Here is a 20,008-nt window from a genome sequence, read left to right as displayed (position 1 = left end):
GGGGATGAAAAATGACAACACAAACCCCACGAGATATTGATCACTCATAATTATGGAGGGCTACAACATTTGGATCAGGATTTTGAACTTTGTCATCCAGTGACTGCCGCTGTTCACACTGCAGGTTCTGTTCAGCGCATTATGATGGAGAACTTTCACAGCTTTAAATTCAAACCTAGATCTAGATCCAGATCCCACTGCTCCCTTAAATTCTTGCAATTCTCTGAGTGGCTCTCCATATTGCCATTTCTGGGTACTGCACCTCCTTGTGGTGTCTCACAGGAAAAACATCTTCCGGCAGGGTCGGTTAGCGCACTCCCGCACCCCTCGCGCCCCTCCCCTCAGCATCACAGTGCACTCAGAGCAAGACTATACAGGGGGTAGTGCTCCTTCCCACCAACTTCCCCCGCCAGCCTGGATGGATGTGAACTGCTCCGGTCTCCTCAGAGTCACAGTGTCTTACTGCTAGAAATAGTCTGTGTTAGCTCGTTTTGTTTGGTTAGTGAATTAGGGTTTCTATGGGTTCCAGGTGATCAAGGAACTGAAGAAACAGAAGCAGCCAGGATTCAAGAAGTGGGCTTCCTGCCCAGCTGTCTGACCAGCATCCGATGAACATGCGGTGCCTCAAGTGCCTGGGAGAAGGAGACTCGCCTTCTGGGTGTTGGATTTTCTGAATCTTTAATCCCAGAGCACGCCAGGATAGGAAGACTCACTTGCAACTCCTTTTCCTAAAGGAAGCCCTTGAGGCTAGATCTTTTGGACCTGATCAAGACTCAGATCCTAGGTCAAACAGAGCTGTCTCTGTTCCTGTGGCTACCAGCAGCTCCAAGCAACTGGAGGTCTTCAAGTCCTGGTGGGGTCCGACTCGGTGCCTGCGGCTCCCTCAGTCAAGCCTCTAAGGCTACAGATGTCTGAACCGAGGGCCATGTGGTCAGCTCCATCGGCCCCTGTTCTGTAAGAGAGGTTGAGAGAGTTCGGCCACCCTCACCATTGCCATACCTTGTGCTTCCCAACTAAGCGACCCCAATGGAAACCTTGCATCTGCGGGACCAGGGCTGGTTCTGACTTCCGCTTTCGCATCCAAGAAGATGGAATTGCTCAGTGTGTCAGAAACTGGGTCATCGGTGCCTCTGGTTCTGTCTGTTGTGGAAAAAGAGGCTGGGAGACCAAAAAACATCCGTGCTGGGCAGTGTTAGCAGTGCCAATTCCCATGCATTAGAACTATTGGATCCATCAGATGCTGACAAGACTGCTATGGTTACCTGGCGGAGAGCCGTTCCATCTTTCATAGCCAGGGATAATGGAGTGGTATGGAATGTTGGATCTGATGTCGTTTTCGGATCCGCTGTCAGTTTTTTGGTTGGTTCCGATTATGTCCTCAGTTCCAGAAAACTCTGTCACCATGATATCCCAGATTCACCTGCCGGCTCTGTTTGCTTCGTCGGTTCTGAGTGGGAAATCACAGGGGTTCCAAAAGGAGACTTATTTCCCCAGTTCTGAGGTCATCTTCCCCATCCGCTGTTAAATGGAGGAGGCCAGAAGACACTGTTGGCCTTCCCTAGAATCACTCTTTGTTTCCTTTACCTTGGACCTCTGCAGGGTCTCCCCAAAGAGCCAGATCTTCATTTTTCCCTTTGGATCCACTATTATCACCATTACATTCCATATTGGATCCAGACTCGAATCCTTACCAGGAGGAAGATAGAGGATGAATACAGAGACCAGTGGCTCACTTTATACCACTCTGTGGTCCTCTTCCTCCTTCCCAAATCCTAATTGTTGGGGAGACTGGCAATCCGACCCATAGCCTTACTGGAAGCCACCTCATGAGTTTAATTAATGTCCAAGTGGATGGAGAGGTAATGTTTCATCTGGTAAGGATTTAGCAGTCCAGAAATCTTGAATTCCACTCCTCTGAATCTGTTGACATTACAGACAGTGATGCCTTAAACACTGTTTGAGGAAGAAGACAAGGAGGTACCTTCTGTCTTCAGTCAGGAGCATTTGGAAATGGACTATAAGCAGGGGGTTGGACTAGATGACCTCCTGAGGTCCCTTCCAACCCTGATATTCTATGATTCTATGATAAGCCTGATTTATCACTGGATGAACACGTGGGGGTGGCTTCGTCCTCCTCTCCTTCCGAGGACACTATGGAATTCCATAACTTTGTGGATATTATAGTGTCCACTTCAAATCTTCCTGCAGTGCCTGCAGAAGAGACTTGTCACCTGGTGTGTGATATTCTCGTGGCTACTTCAACAAGTACAATATCTGTACCCATTATGGATGGATTGCTACAGCCGGCTAAATCCATGTGGACCATGCCTGCTTCTTGCCAACGTGTTTCTAAGAAAGTTGACAAGCTGTCTCGGGTGCCCTCTGAGAGGCTTTCCTATTTTCACAGCCACCCTGTCCCCAAGGTAGCTGCTTCCAGTAACACGGCGAGATCTGGTCTATCATGTCCCACCCCAGCTGATAAAGAGGGGGAACGGATTGATTTGTTGGAGAGAAAGATATTCTCTTCATCATCCCTCACTATGGGTGGCTAATTATCAGGCGGTCATTGCCTGTTACCAATTACATCTCTGGGAAAGTATGACATTGTTTTTACTGGACTTGCCTGATAACAGAAGAAGGTTGGTGAGAACCATTTTAATGGAGGGCCAGGATGTAGCCAATCATACACCCAGCACCTCGTTTCCTGCTTCAGACTCTGCTGCCAGAGCACTTGTGTCTGCTTTGACTATCAGGTGGCACGTGTGGCTTCATTTCTCCTGCCTAGCTATGGGCTCTAGAATTAAGCTGGAGGATCTTCCTTTTGAAGGCAGGGGTTCTTTTAATTGAGAAGAGGGGTGAATTGCTGGGAAAACTGAAGGACCTAAGATTGACAGCTCGCTCTCTGGGTTTGATTCCTTCTGCTAAAGGAATCTTATCCTTTGGTGACCCAGCAATGCCAGCATCCTCCCAGGGACACTATAGGAAAAGACTTTTGAAGCCAAGATCCGAATCTAAACAAACGGCTTCCTCATCAGCGTCATTGTCACAGCATAACAAGCATCAGGTTTGAAGGGACAATCAGGAGTTGAGAACCAGTCAGATGAGATCAATGTACCCTTTTCTTTGGAGACAGGCTAGTCCACTTCATCAACAAATGGAGGCAAATTACAGTGACGCAATAGGTTCTAGGGATTGTAGAAAGAGGCTATGCTGTACAACTAAGAATTTTGCCTCCTCCCAACTCCCCTACCCTCCTCCTTCGGCGACTCTTCTCCTGAGGTGATGTTTGTCATAGAAGTGAAAAAATTACTTCTGATAGGAGCAGTTGAAAAGGTTCCTGAATACCTGAGGGGTCCGGGATTTTATTCCCTGGTACAGAAGAAGGATTGTTTTTTGTTTTTTGTTTTTTTGTTTTGTTTTTTGACTGATACTGGATTTAAGGGGATTTAAATAAATACATTTGGAAGTTTTGATTCCACCTGTTGGATTCTGGCCACCATAATCCCTTTGCTGTTGGTCATGGATTGGTTCACAACTCTCAATGCAAAGGACATATTTCTATTCTGAAAAATCATTGCAAGTCCCTTCAGTTTGTGGTGGGCAATCACCACTTCCTGTTCAGGGTCTTCCATTTGGCCTTGCAGTGGCACCCAGAGTTTTTACAAAATGTCTCTTTGCGGTAGCAGCTCATCTGAGGAATGAGTGTATTTTTGTTTACCCCTATTTAGATGACTGGCTACCGAAGTTGTCCTTACGTGAGGGCCCATTAAACCATATGGTCTTCACCACCAATCTCTTTTCAGACCTCAAGCTCTTTCTCAGCCCCCCAAAGTCAATCCTCTGCCCTTCACAAAAGATCCCTTTTCTAGGTGCCATACTGGAGTCCATAGAAGGCAGAGCTTTTCTGCCAGAGGGTGCTAGATTCAGCCAGGCGGTACTTCAGTCTCTAGTCAACGAGGACTCTGTTCCCACCTCCAGGTTAGTTGCAGCACTGCTTATCAGACTATCCCATCAGTGGGAATATGCAAAGCCACTAGAAGCAGAAATGAAGGTCTCTTACCTGAAACCGGAGTTCTTCAAGATGGCTCTGCATACTCACCCTTCCCACCCTCCTTCTTTTCTCTGTCAGAGTCCTTGTTGTTCTGTGCCTCTGGCTTTGTGGTGGAAGGAAATGAGGTGGTGAGAGCACTCAGCTCCCTTTTTGGCCTCGCCCTCAGTAGATCTAGATGCTGAGGGGCGGGGTTGGAGTGGGGGGCATGGGAGCACTACAGTTTACAGTGCTAGAAGAGGCTTTTACTGTAAGGCCGTCTCATAGGACTCCAATTATAGGTAAGTGACCTTCATGTATTTAAAACTGGGCATTGATTTGAACCAAACCTAATCATATAGCAAAATTTGTTCCTGTAATAACTCTCTCACTTAAAAAAAATGGGTTGATAGTATAGTGGTAACACTTTTTATGACCAATGATGGATAAACCTACAAAAGATTCAGCTTAATTTAGATAAGTATCTACAAATTTTGGAGACTTTTTTGAAGCTATAATCTGAAATTAATCAAATGTCTTTAATCCAGAAATTAGGTTGTAAATTTCCTAAAATCGTGGTTTCTCTCTAGTTTTTGGATACTGCTTTATATAAGCCAGCTCAAATAACTAGCAAGAATAGCTTTTCATTGAAAAATTCTGGCATTTCTGCTTCTAACCCTAGCTCAAAACTAGAAACTGGGGAGCCATGAAGAAATGAAGAGGGGGGGAAAATTAATCATTCATTATAGAACTTACAAAATGATTTAGTGAGAGCTGAAAGGGTTAAGCACACAGCGTTTCTTATTTGATCCCGATGCTTCCTCCCATTCCTACCTATAACACCTTGGATTGTTTATTACAGTCATTCCTTGTTATTTTACATCAACCACATGTGTGCTATGTGCTTTAAATAGAGCACTAAGAGTCACATTTGTAGTGAAATTTTTGTTAAAATGAGTTAGAAGGTACCAATATTCACATGGGAGTTAACACTGTACCAAACTTTCAGACTATAGTAAAATAGATAGGCTTTCATTAGAAACTTCCTTGCACTAATGAGTTTTATTTATCTGTATATACCGATTAATAAATATATTGAATAATGAAATGATATTGAAAGACAGACACAGTCCAATATGAGGAAATTCTCAGCTGTTATAAATCAGCATACTTCCATTGACTTAAATACACCTGCTGAGGATCAGACCCTATCAGTTAATGTTGCTATGGTAGTTATGTACTGCAGATCACCACTTGTGCTTAGATATATTTATTGATTTGCATATCTGTTTTGAGGTTGCATTGATATATGTTTATTTAAAGTAATTTAAATAAGCTCTGTCTGTTCTTCCTACTAGTAAGTTGGCAGTAAGTGGGTTTGCTTTACAGAAATCTTCCATTTGTGCTGCAATTCAGTTTGCATAAGTCACAAAGAAAATATGAGCTTGTTTTAGTTCTCAAGATGGATAAAATTATTCTGAGTGCATCACTTTTCTCCTTTAGATCTTAAATGATGATTGCTTCTTACCTTCTCTTTGCTTATTTACACCTTTATTCCATACATAAATGTTATGTTTTTAAATAGTTTTTTGCATTATCTAAAGTTCTAATAGAGAGCGAGGGGACTTCGCCTTGAAAAATAGGTTCATTTACACTATAAAAATCCTGTATTTTCTTAAATATAGTTTTTACATATGAGAAATCAGCAATTTATTAAAATACGTGTAGAGGAGAAAGTTGGTAGGGGGTTTTGGGTTGTTGTTGTTGGTTGTTTTTTTTTTTGAACACTTGAAAAATATTTTACATACACAAGCACTGATCTGCTTTTGAACAAAGTGGTCAGTTAAGGTTAATTATAAGATTGTAGCATCATTACTCCTCTGCCAAAGACAGCTTGAAGCAGAACTTGCTGAAGTTCCACATCCAATGGTCTGTAGGGTTCCCTGTAAACTGTTGACTTCTCCCATTTTTTCCCATTAAAAAAAGTCCCCTTGCACTATGGCCTACAGCCAGACTGTGGTGTGCTGTGATCCTGTCATAGTTCACAAGCCAAATGAGATTTAATTGGCTTCATATTTGAATGTGGTATGATTAGCATTTATTTGTACCACATTAGCACTTAGAAGCCTCAACCAATTTAGAAGGTAACAGAGGGGTAGCCGTGTTAGTCTGGATCTGTAAAAAGCAACACAGAGTCCTGTGGCCCCTTATAGACTGACAGATGTATTGGAGCATAAGCTTTCGGGGGTGAATACCCACTTCGTCAGACGCATCAGGTGCCTCAGGACTCTTTGTTGCTTTTAACCAATTTAGAGGCTCCATTGCACTGTATCAACATATGGCGAGAGACTGTGGCACCAGAGAGCTTGCAGTATAAAGAGACAAGGTAGCCAAAGTTGTGAAGGGAAATAGAGGTAAAGTGATTTGCCCAAAGTGAGTGTGAGAACTGGGATTACAACCCAGGTCTCCTGACTCCCAATCTAGTGCACTGTCTACTACTAAACTGCCTCTTGTTATCCCTAAAGACACCTGTTTGTTTCAGGAAGTGGTGCTGGTGATTAAAGAGGTAGCACTTTTTGCCTCGGTCAGTACTGAAACAGTGCCCCATCATGCAGGGCCGGTGAAAGGATGTTTCGCGCCCTAGGTGAAACTTCCACCTTGCGCCCTCCCCAAGCCCTGCGGCAGCTCCCTGCCCCCCCCGCCCTGAGGCAGCTCCCCACCTCCCTCTCTGCCCTGAGGTGCCCCCCCCCCCCCGCGGCAGCTCCCCACTCCCCCTGGCCCAGGGAGCCGTGCGGCAGCTCCCCACCCCAGCTCACCTCTGCTCTGCCTCCTCCCCGAGCGTGCCGTCACTGCTCCACTTCTCCTGCCTCCTAGGCTTGCAGCGCCAATCAGCTGTTTGGCGCCGCAAGCCTGGGAGGGAGAGAAGCAGAGCGGGGCGGCGTGCTCAGGGGAGGAGGTGGAGCAGAGGTGAGCTGGGGCGGGGAGTTCCCCTGCATGCCGCCCCCCCCCCTTACTTGCTGCAGGCGGCTCTCCCCGCGCCCCCCTGCCCCAGCTCCCTCCGCCTAAATGATGATGACGACCAGGGCGGCCAAAGATCCAGCCGTTGCGGTCGCCGCCGAAGAAAATGCCGCCCCCTAAATGCTAGCACCCTAGGTGACCGCCTAGGTCACCTAATAGGTTGCACCGGCCCTGCCATCATGTCATGAGGGAGCTCAGCACTGCTGCAGGTGAATTAAAACTCAAGTATTTTGGGTGGGACTCAAAACTCTGGTCCTAGTCACGTATCGTCATTCTTAAGCCACAAACTGTGGTTTGTCAGAGCAGTAGCGTTCATCCCCATATATTGGGCACATTCTAGTTTGGTTACTAAATTCTGCCCACCTGAATTCCATCTGCTATTTCGATCAGAAACACCATTTCTCACTTTCTGTCCTTTGCATAGCGGGGCTGCATTTCATCCAGAGGCAGTTGTATTTTAGGCTTTGATTAAGTGATTCCTGTGCGTAGTCTATATACCAGATCAATTATATAGTGCTTTGGGATCAGGGCCAGCTCCAGGCACCAGCTTGACAAGCAGGTGCTTGGGGCGGCCACTCCGGAGAGGGGCGGCAGGTCCAGCTGTTCGGCGGCAATTTGGCTGACAGTCCCTCACTACCGCTCAGAGCGAAGGACCTTCCGCTGAATTGCCACCGCAGATCACGATTGCGGCTTTTTTTGGGGGGGGGGGGAGCCTGCTTGGGGTGGCCAAAACCTGGAGCCGGCCCTGTTTGGGATCCTTCAGTATGAGAAGCAGGTCTATAAAGGGAAGATCATTATGAGTTTGTGGAGAAACAACGTGTATGTTTCATCTTACAAAAAATAAAACCGAGCCCTCAGTGAACTTTTCCGATTTCTTACTGAGAACTCCAAAAACCTCCTTTTACAGCCTTTTAATACAATGAATCATTGAAGAGGGATTCATGTTTCAATTAGACAGAGTTCAGTAGGTTCAATCTAACTATTACATTGAAGAGCACTGTCTGGTTGCTGACTTACTGACTTTGAATCATCAGGAATTTAGGAAATTGTATCTGTTTTGATAAGTATCAACTTCTTGCATGTTTTATGAGTGTGGACCAATAGTTCTTTCACCGGGAGAAGACGACTCGATACTTAACGGGATAAAATGTAGAGGATTTGATTTTAATTTTTTTTTGGTAATGTGGAAGACCTTGCGCTAAATCCTAGTGCCACTGAAGTCAGTTAGGAAAGGAAATGTCCCCTGGTTGATGCAGCTTTTAAGCGCCACAATTGCTTATGTTTTAAAGAACACGGTGATACGTAAGTACTGAGAAACAGAAGATACTCAGTTGGTTCCTGACACATTAGATCAAATTTAACCCTGGCATAGATGAGGGTAATGCCATTAAAGGCTTACAACAGGGCTGAATGTAGTCCTTTCTGTCTGAAAATTAGGCTTGAGTGTAGCATTTCGAAAAAAATGTAGAAAACTGCAGTGTGGTATGTTACAGTACATGACCTATATGCTGCTCTGATAGACCCATTCAGCAGCATTGGCTACATGGGTGCTAGTTGAGGACAAAATGTGGCCCTATGATTTTGCTGAACTAACTCTGAGTTTCTGCATATTGTTACATACCCCTGTCATTGGGCTGTGAGTTCAATCCTTGAGGGGGGCATTTAGGGATCTGGGGTGCAAAAAAAAATTTTGGGATTGTTCCTGCTTTGAGCAGGGGGTTGGACTAGATGACCTCCTGAGGTCACTTCCAACCGTGATATTCTATGATTCTTCTGATATACATTAAAAGTGATTCATATCACAGTAGGCTTTTTCCCAGCCAGCCATCAACCTTTGCTAACTCCCTGAAAATGAGAGATTCAGGATTTGCGCTGACTTCCCAAGGTTAAAAGAACAAATCCTCATAAATCCAGACATATCTGTCCTACCACCTGGGCATTTTCATGTTCCTTTGTAGATGGGATATTACACAGGACATGAGTGACCCCTGGCCTAGAGGTTATTACAGAGAATCAGATGTTCTCTTCTTAATACTCCATTGTCTTTGTTGATTTGTTTTTTTTTAAATATCCCTGTTCAGTTTAAACAGCTCTCTCTTGACAGCTGATTCCTCTGTCCTTTCCAGTGACAAAGACAGTGTGTGCAGAGCAATGTGATGGACGTTGCTACGGGCCGTACGTCAGTGACTGCTGCCATCGGGAATGCGCTGGAGGCTGTTCCGGACCTAAAGACACTGATTGCTTTGTATGTTTGGGAGTTACCTAATCTCACTCATCCCACTGGCCACAGTGCAAGTGCTTAGCTTTAATCCATGAAATTCATGATTTTTTGGTCACCTTTAATTGAATTGCCTCTATGTTTCAAGCTTTCAGCTGCACATTTTCTCATTTCATATTTTTCCTATTACATTTACATTACTTATCAGCTTATATTACTCATTAAAAGATTTATGAGATTTACAAATACAGATTTGGAGCCATTAATATGCTAATCTATGTGATTTTTATCTTTCATTTTTCTAAAATTAGCTTTTATAGATGGTGGGGAACTTTTATAGGCATTTGTCATTACATTTTGGGCTGAAGGGTTTATATACACATACACACACATATATATATAATGTATTTTGCTTTGTATATTTTTTGTCTGAAGTTTGAGAATACAATTTGGCTTCTTAGTTAAAGATGTTTTTTTTTTTTATGCTTTCCAGGCTGTATTTAAACAAATTCACCTATTCAACAGGGGTGTGCGTCTTAGAAGAAAGAGAAGAAAAATTGTTTCCTATTCACTAAAATCCAACTGCGCACAATACATCCTTTCAAAAAGAAAAAGGGTTAAAACTGAATTTTCTCAAACAGACATTCTCAATATGGCCAAATTCTTTCCAGATGCAGTCAATTAGTTGTGTAACTCAGAAAGCAGCCTTTACTCCTATTACCGTGGAAAGAAATTCATGTACCTTCATCACACTACCTCACAAAGATACACAGTCTGTTAATATCTTCAGTGGAAGCTGGGTACACACCTAAATTTGCCCTAGTAATTTCAGGTTAGGTTCTGAACTAACCTATGCTAATATACCAGCATAGAAGGTGATGTTTTCAGAGGAAATGGAAGCCGAACTCTTAGATCTTTTTGAAAATCTCTCTCAGATGGCATAAGGAAAGACCATTGTGCATGGCATAAGCTGTGCTAATCTTGTATATTTTATTTTATAGCCCAATAGATAGTATTGGACTGGCTAGAATGTACGTGTACATTTGCCTCTCTTGGATGGAAGCAGAACTATTCAACTGTGTCACAGGCACACAAATCTTCTCCTTTAGCTCTAGTGGTAAGGGCCTGTGCTTTGCAGTATACAGGTCTAGTTCTATCCCTGTCACCACTGTGAACTTCTGAGTGGCCTTGGACTGCAGCATCGTGACAGCCATCACATTATTGTTACTTACAGCAGCAAGCAACTAAAGCTGCCAACTGCAATTGGGGCCCTATTTAACACAGTATTGAAAATACATGTAGTGGGCATAGTTCAAAGTTAACTGGAAGTCAGTGGAAGCCCTTATGTTGACTTCAGTGGGCTTTCCATCAGACCCAATAAGAGACAGTCCCTGTCCCGCACAGTCTAACTAGACAAACTATGAGAGAAAGTATTATTACCCATTTTACAATTGGGGGACTTGTCAAGTAACTTGCACAAGGCCACTTCAGAAGTCTGTGGCAGAGCTATGACTTGATCCCATATCTTCTGAGTCCCAAACTGTCACTTTAACCACACACCAATCCGTCTTGAAGTGTTAGGAGGCCATGTATTTGTTACAGTATTATTTCTGTAACACCACAGCGCACAGGAGAAAATGTGATTTCTACGGGCCATTGAACACTCCACATTTTTCTGGAGCTTCTCTGTAGCAATTATGGAAATGTCTGTGCTAAAAATCATGTTAGCACTTTTGTGCTGCTCCAGTGTGAAAATACAAAGGGCGCCAGGGGGATGCCAGGGGCCTTTAGTATAAATGAAAATCAAAGCCTTAGTGTTCAACAACCTTGAGAACAACTCATTTCCTTCCTATCATGTGCTGGGCTAGACATAGTACCCTTTTGGGCTATAGTGGGGGACATGCAGGGACACTGGATCAACGTCTTGGAGAAAATGTAGCTATTTATTTTTTAATTGAGATGTACATCTTGATTTTTCCCTATGCATTTTTTTCCCTTTCATATGCATCTTGGGCACGTTTAGAAACAAGCGCTGTAAGTTTTGCATATGTTAGTGAAACAATTATGAGGGTACACAAAGTTTTACAGTCATAAATTAAAACTTCCTGAGTCTTCTAGATTGGTTTTTAATAGATTCTTCCTGGAAAGTGTCATCTCTTTGAATAATGTATCATCGGTGTGCCTCATTCTGATTATGCATTTACTAAGTCATCACCAGAGGATTGTCATGTTTGTGATGAAGTACTTGCTAAGACAACACTGGATGTAGAAAATGTGCTGAGGAAACAAAGTAAATTAGTATTTATTAATAAACAAAAGTACACTTCATGATGCATTAAGAAATCCTTTGGCACATTATGGCAGCCTCTCAAAGCCTGTAATAATATCCTGTCATAAAAGTGTTTTTAATATTTGCTGGGAAAAGTTCTCCCATCCTTCTCCGCCCACTGGCATTCATTAATCTGTGCATTCACCTTTGAAAGCAAGCCAATACCCATCCTGTGGCATAGCTGTTTCATTGTATTTACACACATGGGTTTAATGATGTTCTCAGACCTGGGGTGAAAATAAATCTGGAGTGGAGACATGATTCTCCTTTTAGGGCCTGATCCAACCATAGAATTTACCTTTATTGGGAATAACTAAATCAAATGCACTGATTCTGGTGAATTAATCCGAGAGCTGTAAAATTACTGCCTATTTTCAAATACATGGTTCTGACGAACCAAAAATGGCAGGTTCAGTTTAGATAGGCTGTCAACTCAAGAGGATCATGGGAACCAAAGAACTCCATGCAAGGCTGATGATTTCATCCTGATTCTCCCTGGTGAGCCCTCTCCCTTCAGCAGCACTTATATCCCCTTCTAGTCTTCTGAGGAAGGGTATTACCACCCTCTCCCTTCCTGAAATCTTCAGGTATGACCCAGCTGGCCCTATCCTCATCCCATCTCTGTGATGCCTTCTGAGGCATCTCAGGCCCTGGACTGAGGTAAGGGCTTTTAGAAGAGGCAACAGAGCCAGAGGAGCCTTGCTCAGTCCTCCTGCTTCTGAATGTGAGAGGAGTGCCCTGAAGTTCCTCCCTGGGTCTGAGGTTGTGACTCTTCTTGCTAGCTCTTTGAAGAAGCAAGACAGAGAGAGGAACCAGCTGGCTATTTGCTGACCAGAAGGCTGTATCCCAAGGCCAAAGAGGTTTTGAGGCTGCCGGAACATCTATAAAGTTACACGGGAAGGCACAATCCTGTTGCCAAGATGGCCAACCGTGCAAGGAAGATCCTGAGGCAGGCTTGAGGTGGTCTCCACTGGCTCAAATTATTTGCATAAACCTTTCATGTAAAATTTGAAACCAGACATAATTTTTTCTAATGTAAGAGTTTTGCTATCAGCGTGTCTATCAGTTGTAACTGATACAATAGGCACGATACAGAATTGTAGAGAATGAAGAAATCAGCATTTTCTCTAGGTTCAAGTCTTGCATAGTCAATTTATTTTTTTTCCCTATGTTCATCTACTCTTTTTATCCACACAACTGACTTCTTATGTGTCAGGGCCTTGTCCTCTGTCAGTGATGTATGGTGGAGCCTGAATATTGAGTCCTATTTTTCCTTCCCAGTGTGTGAATTAACTGACCTGGTTACACTTGCCACTTAGGAAAATGACCCCCTCCAGTGCTAGCGCACGGGAAATGCTTATCCTCATTGCTGTCTAATTGGGAGTTTCAGTCCCTCTGTTGAACTGTGCCATGAGAGATCAGAAGGTTGGCCCTCTACAGCACAGATCGTTAGTGTGTGTTCAGCCAGGATATGAGTAGCATAAGTAGCTGTACGCTGTTGTCAAATTTAGAACTGCCTGTCAAGTTTGCCATTAGTTGATTGCTAATAGTAAGAATAATAATAAAAAAATAAGGCTTCCCTTTTAGAAGATGTATTGGCATCAAGTTCCATTTAAACTGAAAATGTTTGTATGGGTTCAAAATGGATTGCTCAGGGCTTTGGACATATCCATGTCCATGTTAATTTTGGACATTATCCATGTTAATAATAATACCTTTGATAATATCTTAAGAAGAAAAGAAGTGGCTAAACGCAGACAAGGAAAAAACAATGTATCCCATCCACTATAATTGCAACAATGCCTTTGTAGGTAATGGATAGTCAAGGTTCTGCTCTGAAGTAAGTCAGTTCAAAAGAAGGTATGACATGATCAACTTGCTTTCTTGTGTTGCAGGCCTGCATGAATTTCAACGACAGCGGAGCATGTGTCACTCAGTGCCCCCAGACTTTTGTCTACAATCCCACCACCTTCCAGCTGGAGCACAACCACAATGCCAAATACACCTATGGAGCTTTTTGTGTCAAGAAGTGCCCACGTAAGTTACATGACTGCTGCCTTTTTCACATTGTCCTTGAAGTGCAAGTTGTGCAGGAAGAAAACCCTATTAAGAAACCATTGATAAGCAATGTTAAGTTTAGAGCGAAGTAAATAGTGTAATAGCTCCCGGTATGGTCTTTGGCAGTAATACCTTGAAGTTATATGTTAATCAAAGAGAGTTTCATTTTGGGATGCTGTTCTAAAAATGCCCTGTACTATGGCCAAAGGTGGGGGGGGGAGGAGACTTAAGTGGCTTTCAGTTTTTATGACTAACACTTATTATGTTTATGTTCTTATTTGGGCTTTGGTAACCTTAGGAAGTATCCTTTATTGAGTGAAGCAGAAATCTGTACTAAATTAAAAAGATTGTATAAAGGTAGAAATTCTAGATTCAGTAAAATAACTTGTTTATACAAATTATATGCATGATAGACATTAATTAATTAGGAGGATATTCAGACATTCTATTTCCCAAAAAAAGATGAAGTCTAGTTAGTTCTGATCTTTCTTCCCCAAATTTAGAAATGAGTCACTAATTTTGTAACCCATCTTTTCCTTAAATTCAAGGGTTTAATAATCCACTATTCCAGTTTGGGGTTATCTCTAACTATAAAGATATACAGTCTTACTTTATACAGTACAATACAGATTATACAATACAAATTCTGAACACAATCCTTAAGGCATTAGGAAAAGCACTGAGGCATCACACTACCTAACATATTTTGCCAAGGCTATTCTATCCTGGCCTGGCCTGTTCTATTCCAGTTCCTATACTGGGCCCATGACCAGGGTATCTGAGTTTTTTCATCCATTTTCCCCTCCATCTTGCTACCTTGCATCCTTTGATGATATAACCAAATTTACAGTGTATACTAGTCTAAAATCTTCATTATGATGGAATTAAGGTGTCTGTTTCTTAAAGAAAATAAAACTTTAAAAGAATGCTGAAATTAACAAGGGAGACCACCAAGCATGACTCCCATAGAGGGTCCTCCTATTCCACTCTAGAAACTTCTTCCCTCCATTGAATCCCCAGGATTAGAGCTGGACACACTTATTTGCAAGTGATTATTTTAAGGATAATATTCTGGCAGTTTCAATGAATATCATTCAACCAGATGTACCTAAGACCCACCTACTTTACCTTTGGTGCATTCAGGTGCCTACAGGAACTAAGAATCAACACAAATCTCTTCGTCTTCTTCTCTAAGTGCCAGGCACCTTTCTTTGACATTGTCTTCTCTCGCATAACCATGTAGCTCTGTGTGTGAGAGAGAGCACATGCACTCATAAAAAAAAAAATCCAAACAAAACACACACACTGCCCTGCACACACTTTTGCCCCTGGGGAGAGGATGAGAGAAGAACCATGAGACAGATATTAGTCACATTGCTTAATGCACTGCTGGAAAGGCCAGGGGATACTAACATGATCAGTGTAAAGACCTCTATAGACCATTTGGAGATTGGTGTCATTCCACCTGTAACTGGAAGGCCTTCTTCTTGACCTATAGGGAAGAGAGCTGGTTTCATGCTGGGTTGACACATGATATAGCCATTCAGTTTCATCTGCCCATGTTTGCAGAAAGTCCTGACCTTCAACCCTAGGCTGTTTTGCAGTTGGCTCGAGAATTATTGCAAATATTGTGCACAGCTCTAACCGTGGCATAAAATTAAGTGCAAGTGTAATGCCAACAGACCCCAGTCATCGGCGGGCGGGATCGAACCTGGGACTTCTGGAGCTTAGTGCATGAGCCTCTACTGCATGAACTAAAAGTCAACTGGCTGTTAGCTAAGGCTGTAGAGCAGACTCATTTTCTCTCTCTCCCTCTCTCTCTCTCTCTCGCTAAGTGGGCTAAGTGTCACTACTAGATGGGACAGAACATCACACCCAGAAGGTGTGTGGGTTACACAAGTTTATTGGGCACCATTAAAGTCTTAGCAATTATCACACTGTAGAATTTACCACTACTGTGGTATTCCATATAATTGCAATGGGGAAAACCATGATCATTGTGGTAACTCTTAAGAACTGTGACTCTTAATATCAAGTACTAAATTCTTCCACTGTTACTTACATTGAGTAGTAGCATACTCTAGGAGTAATGCCATTGATTTCAGCAATAGCTCCATTATGTTAATGGTGTACCCAATATACTTGCAGTCTATGGAAACAAAAGATAGCTGGCATATAGGATATTTTCCCCAAAAAAGTCTAAGATAACTCTCTCTCTCTCTTGGTAGTTTCAGGTATTTAAAATCAACAACTCTTCATTAGTTTTTCTTTCCACAGTATGTTTCTTCTCAAGGCACTATATACCAGGACACATGGGTATTGTAGGCATGCATGTGACTTCTGTTGAAGTCCTTCAGACAGATATCTATCCATTGCTGTTTTTTTCAGTAGTTGGATTGAAAAGGGATGCCAATATTTTCAAAACATTTTTCAAAATAATATTGGGTAAAATTGTCATAAATGCTTGCCTACATCCTATTTTCAGAGGTGACATGGGCACTGAGGAGAATCTGTCTCGATAACTTTCAGTGGGACTTAGGCTCCTAATTACTTAACTGACTTAGGAGCTCCTGAAAATCTTACCCATCATTAAAATACTCAAGGCAATAAATAACTTATATTGATTTTCAGAACCCCCAAAATTATGCCCCAATATAACTTAATCTACTGGCTTGTTTTTGAGCACTGCACTATTCCTTTACAGATAACTTTGTGGTAGATTCCAGCTCTTGTGTGCGTGCCTGTCCCAGCTCCAAGATGGAGGTTGAAGAAAATGGTATAAAGATGTGCAAACCCTGCACTGACATTTGTCCTAAAGGTAGGTTATCATTTATTATAGCTTTGCTTGAATTTACTCTGCACTCTAGTAGAGCAAACAGGGTATTACTTTTAAATGAAATGTATTCATGAATAAGTTCTAGGATATCGGGTACTTTGGGCATCCACAGAACATAGAACTATGATGGCTGCCATGAGACGAGTATTCCAAAAGATAACGTAATTCAGGATTATCGCTAGACAGTGGTAATATAGTCAAAAGGCTCATTTTGTCCTTGGGAAAAATAGGGATCGTTTTTGGCCGTTTGACTGGAATAGACCTGTAGGTTTTTGTTATTGGTGGTGGTTGGAATTTGTTAACATTCACTGGTTTGAAAGCTTCTCTGTTGGAACCTTTCAGGACCACTTCCAAAGCCCTGATTCTTCACTACCTTTATTGTCATCTTTGTGGGATGTCCCAGCAACCTGCTAGTACAACTGCTGAGTTTCTGCTCTCCCAAAGCAGAGACCTGAGGTTCTTCAGCCTCCTCTCTGAATGGCTTTGAGAGACAAGAGATCCTCTCCTTTCCCTCCAGTAGCATTGATGAAATATCTAAATCCCTCCTCTGCCTCAACAGGAAGCTTCCAGGTGGAAACCTGAGTCACTTTGCCTTCCCAACAGTTCTGTGTCTATGGGAGACTTGAGGCTTCCCATGCTATGTGGAGGTTTCAGCAGCAATGGGAACAAAACACTGGCAATTTTCCTTACCACAAACCTTTGTCATAACAGGGGAGATGCCAGCTTGCTCACCAGACAGCTACATAAAATCTGGTCCAATCAGTAAACAGCTACCCCACACAGGGCGTCATGAAACAGACAAACACAAGGACTTCTGCCTTATGTTGATCAATACAACTAGCCTTACCACATTCGGAATTGAATGCAAAACTCATCTACACAACATAGCTTTCCTGCAACAGACACCTCTTTCCCACATAGGCACATGTGCATGTACACACCATTTTCCATTCAAGTTCTTACTCTGACCTGTTGGGAAGAAGGAGAGAAATTACTGATGTCGTTTAAACACCTGGGAGGGGCTCAGATGCTTTGCTGATCGCTGCCACTGTTAGAGCCTAGTTAGGCAGGTAGATAGATATGTTGTCTTATTGTGTAATCTATGGTACTGGATGTTCCTATGTGCAATGTATATCCCAGAGCATGCAAGGTTTGAATTAAGTGGACATAAGGACCCTACAGGGAAGTTTCTAGCACTGTTGCCCCCTTATGAAAGATACAACAGCCAAACAATGATGCTAACGGCGTAAGAGTCTTTCCAGGCCCAGTTGGTATGTCAGTTGGATGGTGAGAGGGAATGAAGACAACATTGGCACTTCCTGCCTAAAAGTCTATATCACAAGTACTTAGCCATATTTTTCGAGCCTTGGGAAGTTTGTCCTCGTGTTCATTTTGCGGGGCGGGCAATGGTTCTAAGTGATTCTTGTTTTACCAGAACCATTCTGTCCATCCCTGGAGGAAATGAAAGTTCAGGTGAATAAGAAGCAAACATTTATTGATTCATTTAATCGTGTTGCAAATTGTTTTCATGGGGTTCTTGTTTTGGCAGCATGTGATGGCATCGGCACAGGGAGTTTGACGTCCGCTCAAACCGTTGACTCCAGCAACATTGACAAGTTCATAAACTGTACCAAGATCAACGGGAACCTGATCTTTCTTGTCACTGGGATTCATGGGTGAGCACTAACACATTTTTGCACAGTATGTTAGGGGGCAGGCTGCAGGACAGAACTAGCTGTGGACACTTCTGATTTATATGGTTGTAAGAATGCCTGACTAAATAGAAGCCCCAAGATAAATTGGTTTTCTGCTCGCTTTTTGAAGTGCTGGTACTGCCAGCTTGATTCTCACATTCAGCTTTTATGAAACAAAGGATAAGTAAGAAAGTTTGTGCTGGGAAAAGGAAACACAATTGGGTCATATGTTCAGTTTAGGAGACCCTGGCCGCTGGAGTGACAGCTGGTCAGGGATTGTGGGGAAGAGAACGGTTCACTTCCACTGATTTTCTTATCTTGAAATAATCTGCAAAATGTGGATCCAGATCTGAGGGCTGATCCTTAATTGATTGAAATGGCCATAGTTCCCTTGCCTATGACAATGCACACCAGCTGAAGAGCCGCCCCCTGGACTTTGAACATAAGATAAGATATGGCTGTGAAATGGGCATTCAAGTTTGTATTGCAAACACCCACAATGCTCAAAGGGGTTGTATCCAGTGTGTTTCGGTTCAGACATATCTGTGACTTGAATCCTTCCACGTGTGTATCAAAGGTTCAGAGACAACTGTAGAGAGAGAGAGTTATAAGAACCAAGGTTTCAGCTGGTTATATCTTGCTTAAGGAAGGTATACCAAAGAGTTAACCGGCACTTTGGATTATGCTTTGGTGCCCCATTTGGTCACCATTAAAGCCAACAGTTCGCACTACTGATGTCACCTTGTATGAATGGGCATCATTTCCCAATTGAAATGCCTCCCGGGGAAAGAAGTTCTGTGTTTAGATATAGGTGACCTATACTGCAACTAGCAGTTTTCTCACATAGTCTTCCTTCCATCCTGAAAGGATTATCTTTGGTAGGACAGAAACATGTTTAGCTCTCCTTTTTAATTCAGCCCTCACGTGAGCATCAGTCATCAGCCAAGGTGAATTAAGGTGCCACCTTGGTGAGGTATAACAGTACCCATTATAAAGAACAAAATCCCACAGATAGATTAGCAGAGTCAAGCATGTGGAAACGTTGCTGTTATGACTATAAGTACTTCGCTGTTATGAGTATAATTTCTTTCTTTGCTGTGTGGTAACAACAAAAACTATTCAATTATTTCTGCCACTACATAGCTTTTAAACAGTTACATCAGATCTGTAGGCTCCTTAAAGTTTCCAGCATCAGATGTTGAGAACTGAGATCTAATTACAGTTCCCATGCCAAATCGATGCTTGCAACTTTGCCACCGCATGGGGAAAGCATGGTTAACAACACTACAACAAAGGATCTGAAACAGAATTTTGACATGACTAATAGTGGTGGATTTTTCCACAGTCATCCTGTGTGTTCTGGTATGTAGAAAAATCATAATGGCCTATATCAGGATGTATCTTTCAGACTGCCCTTAGGGGTGAGGCGAAAGAAGCCTGATTCCATAATATTTGAATTTGTTATAGGGGCCAATTGTAGTGCACCGTCACCTACAGCATGATCCAGAGTGCATTGGGGTCAGCGTAAAGACTCCATGGGAATTGGATCAGGACCCTAGAGCTTGATGATGATAAAACAGGGAAGTTAGAGTTTGACTGTGTAGATGGTCTTATCTCTCACAGCAGGGACTACAGTGTGAACGATTAATGTAATAAAGCATAGGAATGGATAAAGAACCAAGTGTAAGTGATTCAAAGAAGTTCTGCTGCAGACTTGGGGAATCACTGAAGAGGGTCACCCAGGAGTCAATGGTCACACCTCACACATTCTAATATGTACAAATGACCAACCAAGGAGGCTGCTATAAATTTGTTAAACTCACATGAC

General features: G+C 42.7%; 1 protein-coding gene across 1 annotated transcript in view; it reads left to right on the top strand.

Annotated features, from left to right (window-relative positions):
• ERBB4 (erb-b2 receptor tyrosine kinase 4) overlaps window positions 1–20,008 on the top strand; it is a 585,583-nt gene that overhangs the window by 330,242 nt on the left and 235,333 nt on the right. The window contains exons 8-11 of the mRNA XM_065413000.1: window positions 9,172–9,290; window positions 13,488–13,629; window positions 16,355–16,468; window positions 18,036–18,162. Coding sequence (XP_065269072.1) covers window positions 9,172–9,290; window positions 13,488–13,629; window positions 16,355–16,468; window positions 18,036–18,162 — 502 coding nt within the window. The remainder of the gene's footprint in view (window positions 1–9,171; window positions 9,291–13,487; window positions 13,630–16,354; window positions 16,469–18,035; window positions 18,163–20,008) is intronic.

The sequence above is a fragment of the Emys orbicularis genome, chromosome 11 (genome assembly GCF_028017835.1).
Source record: "Emys orbicularis isolate rEmyOrb1 chromosome 11, rEmyOrb1.hap1, whole genome shotgun sequence".
Classification (NCBI taxonomy): Eukaryota; Metazoa; Chordata; order Testudines; family Emydidae; genus Emys; species Emys orbicularis.
This window is presented reverse-complemented; position numbering and strand designations above follow the sequence as displayed.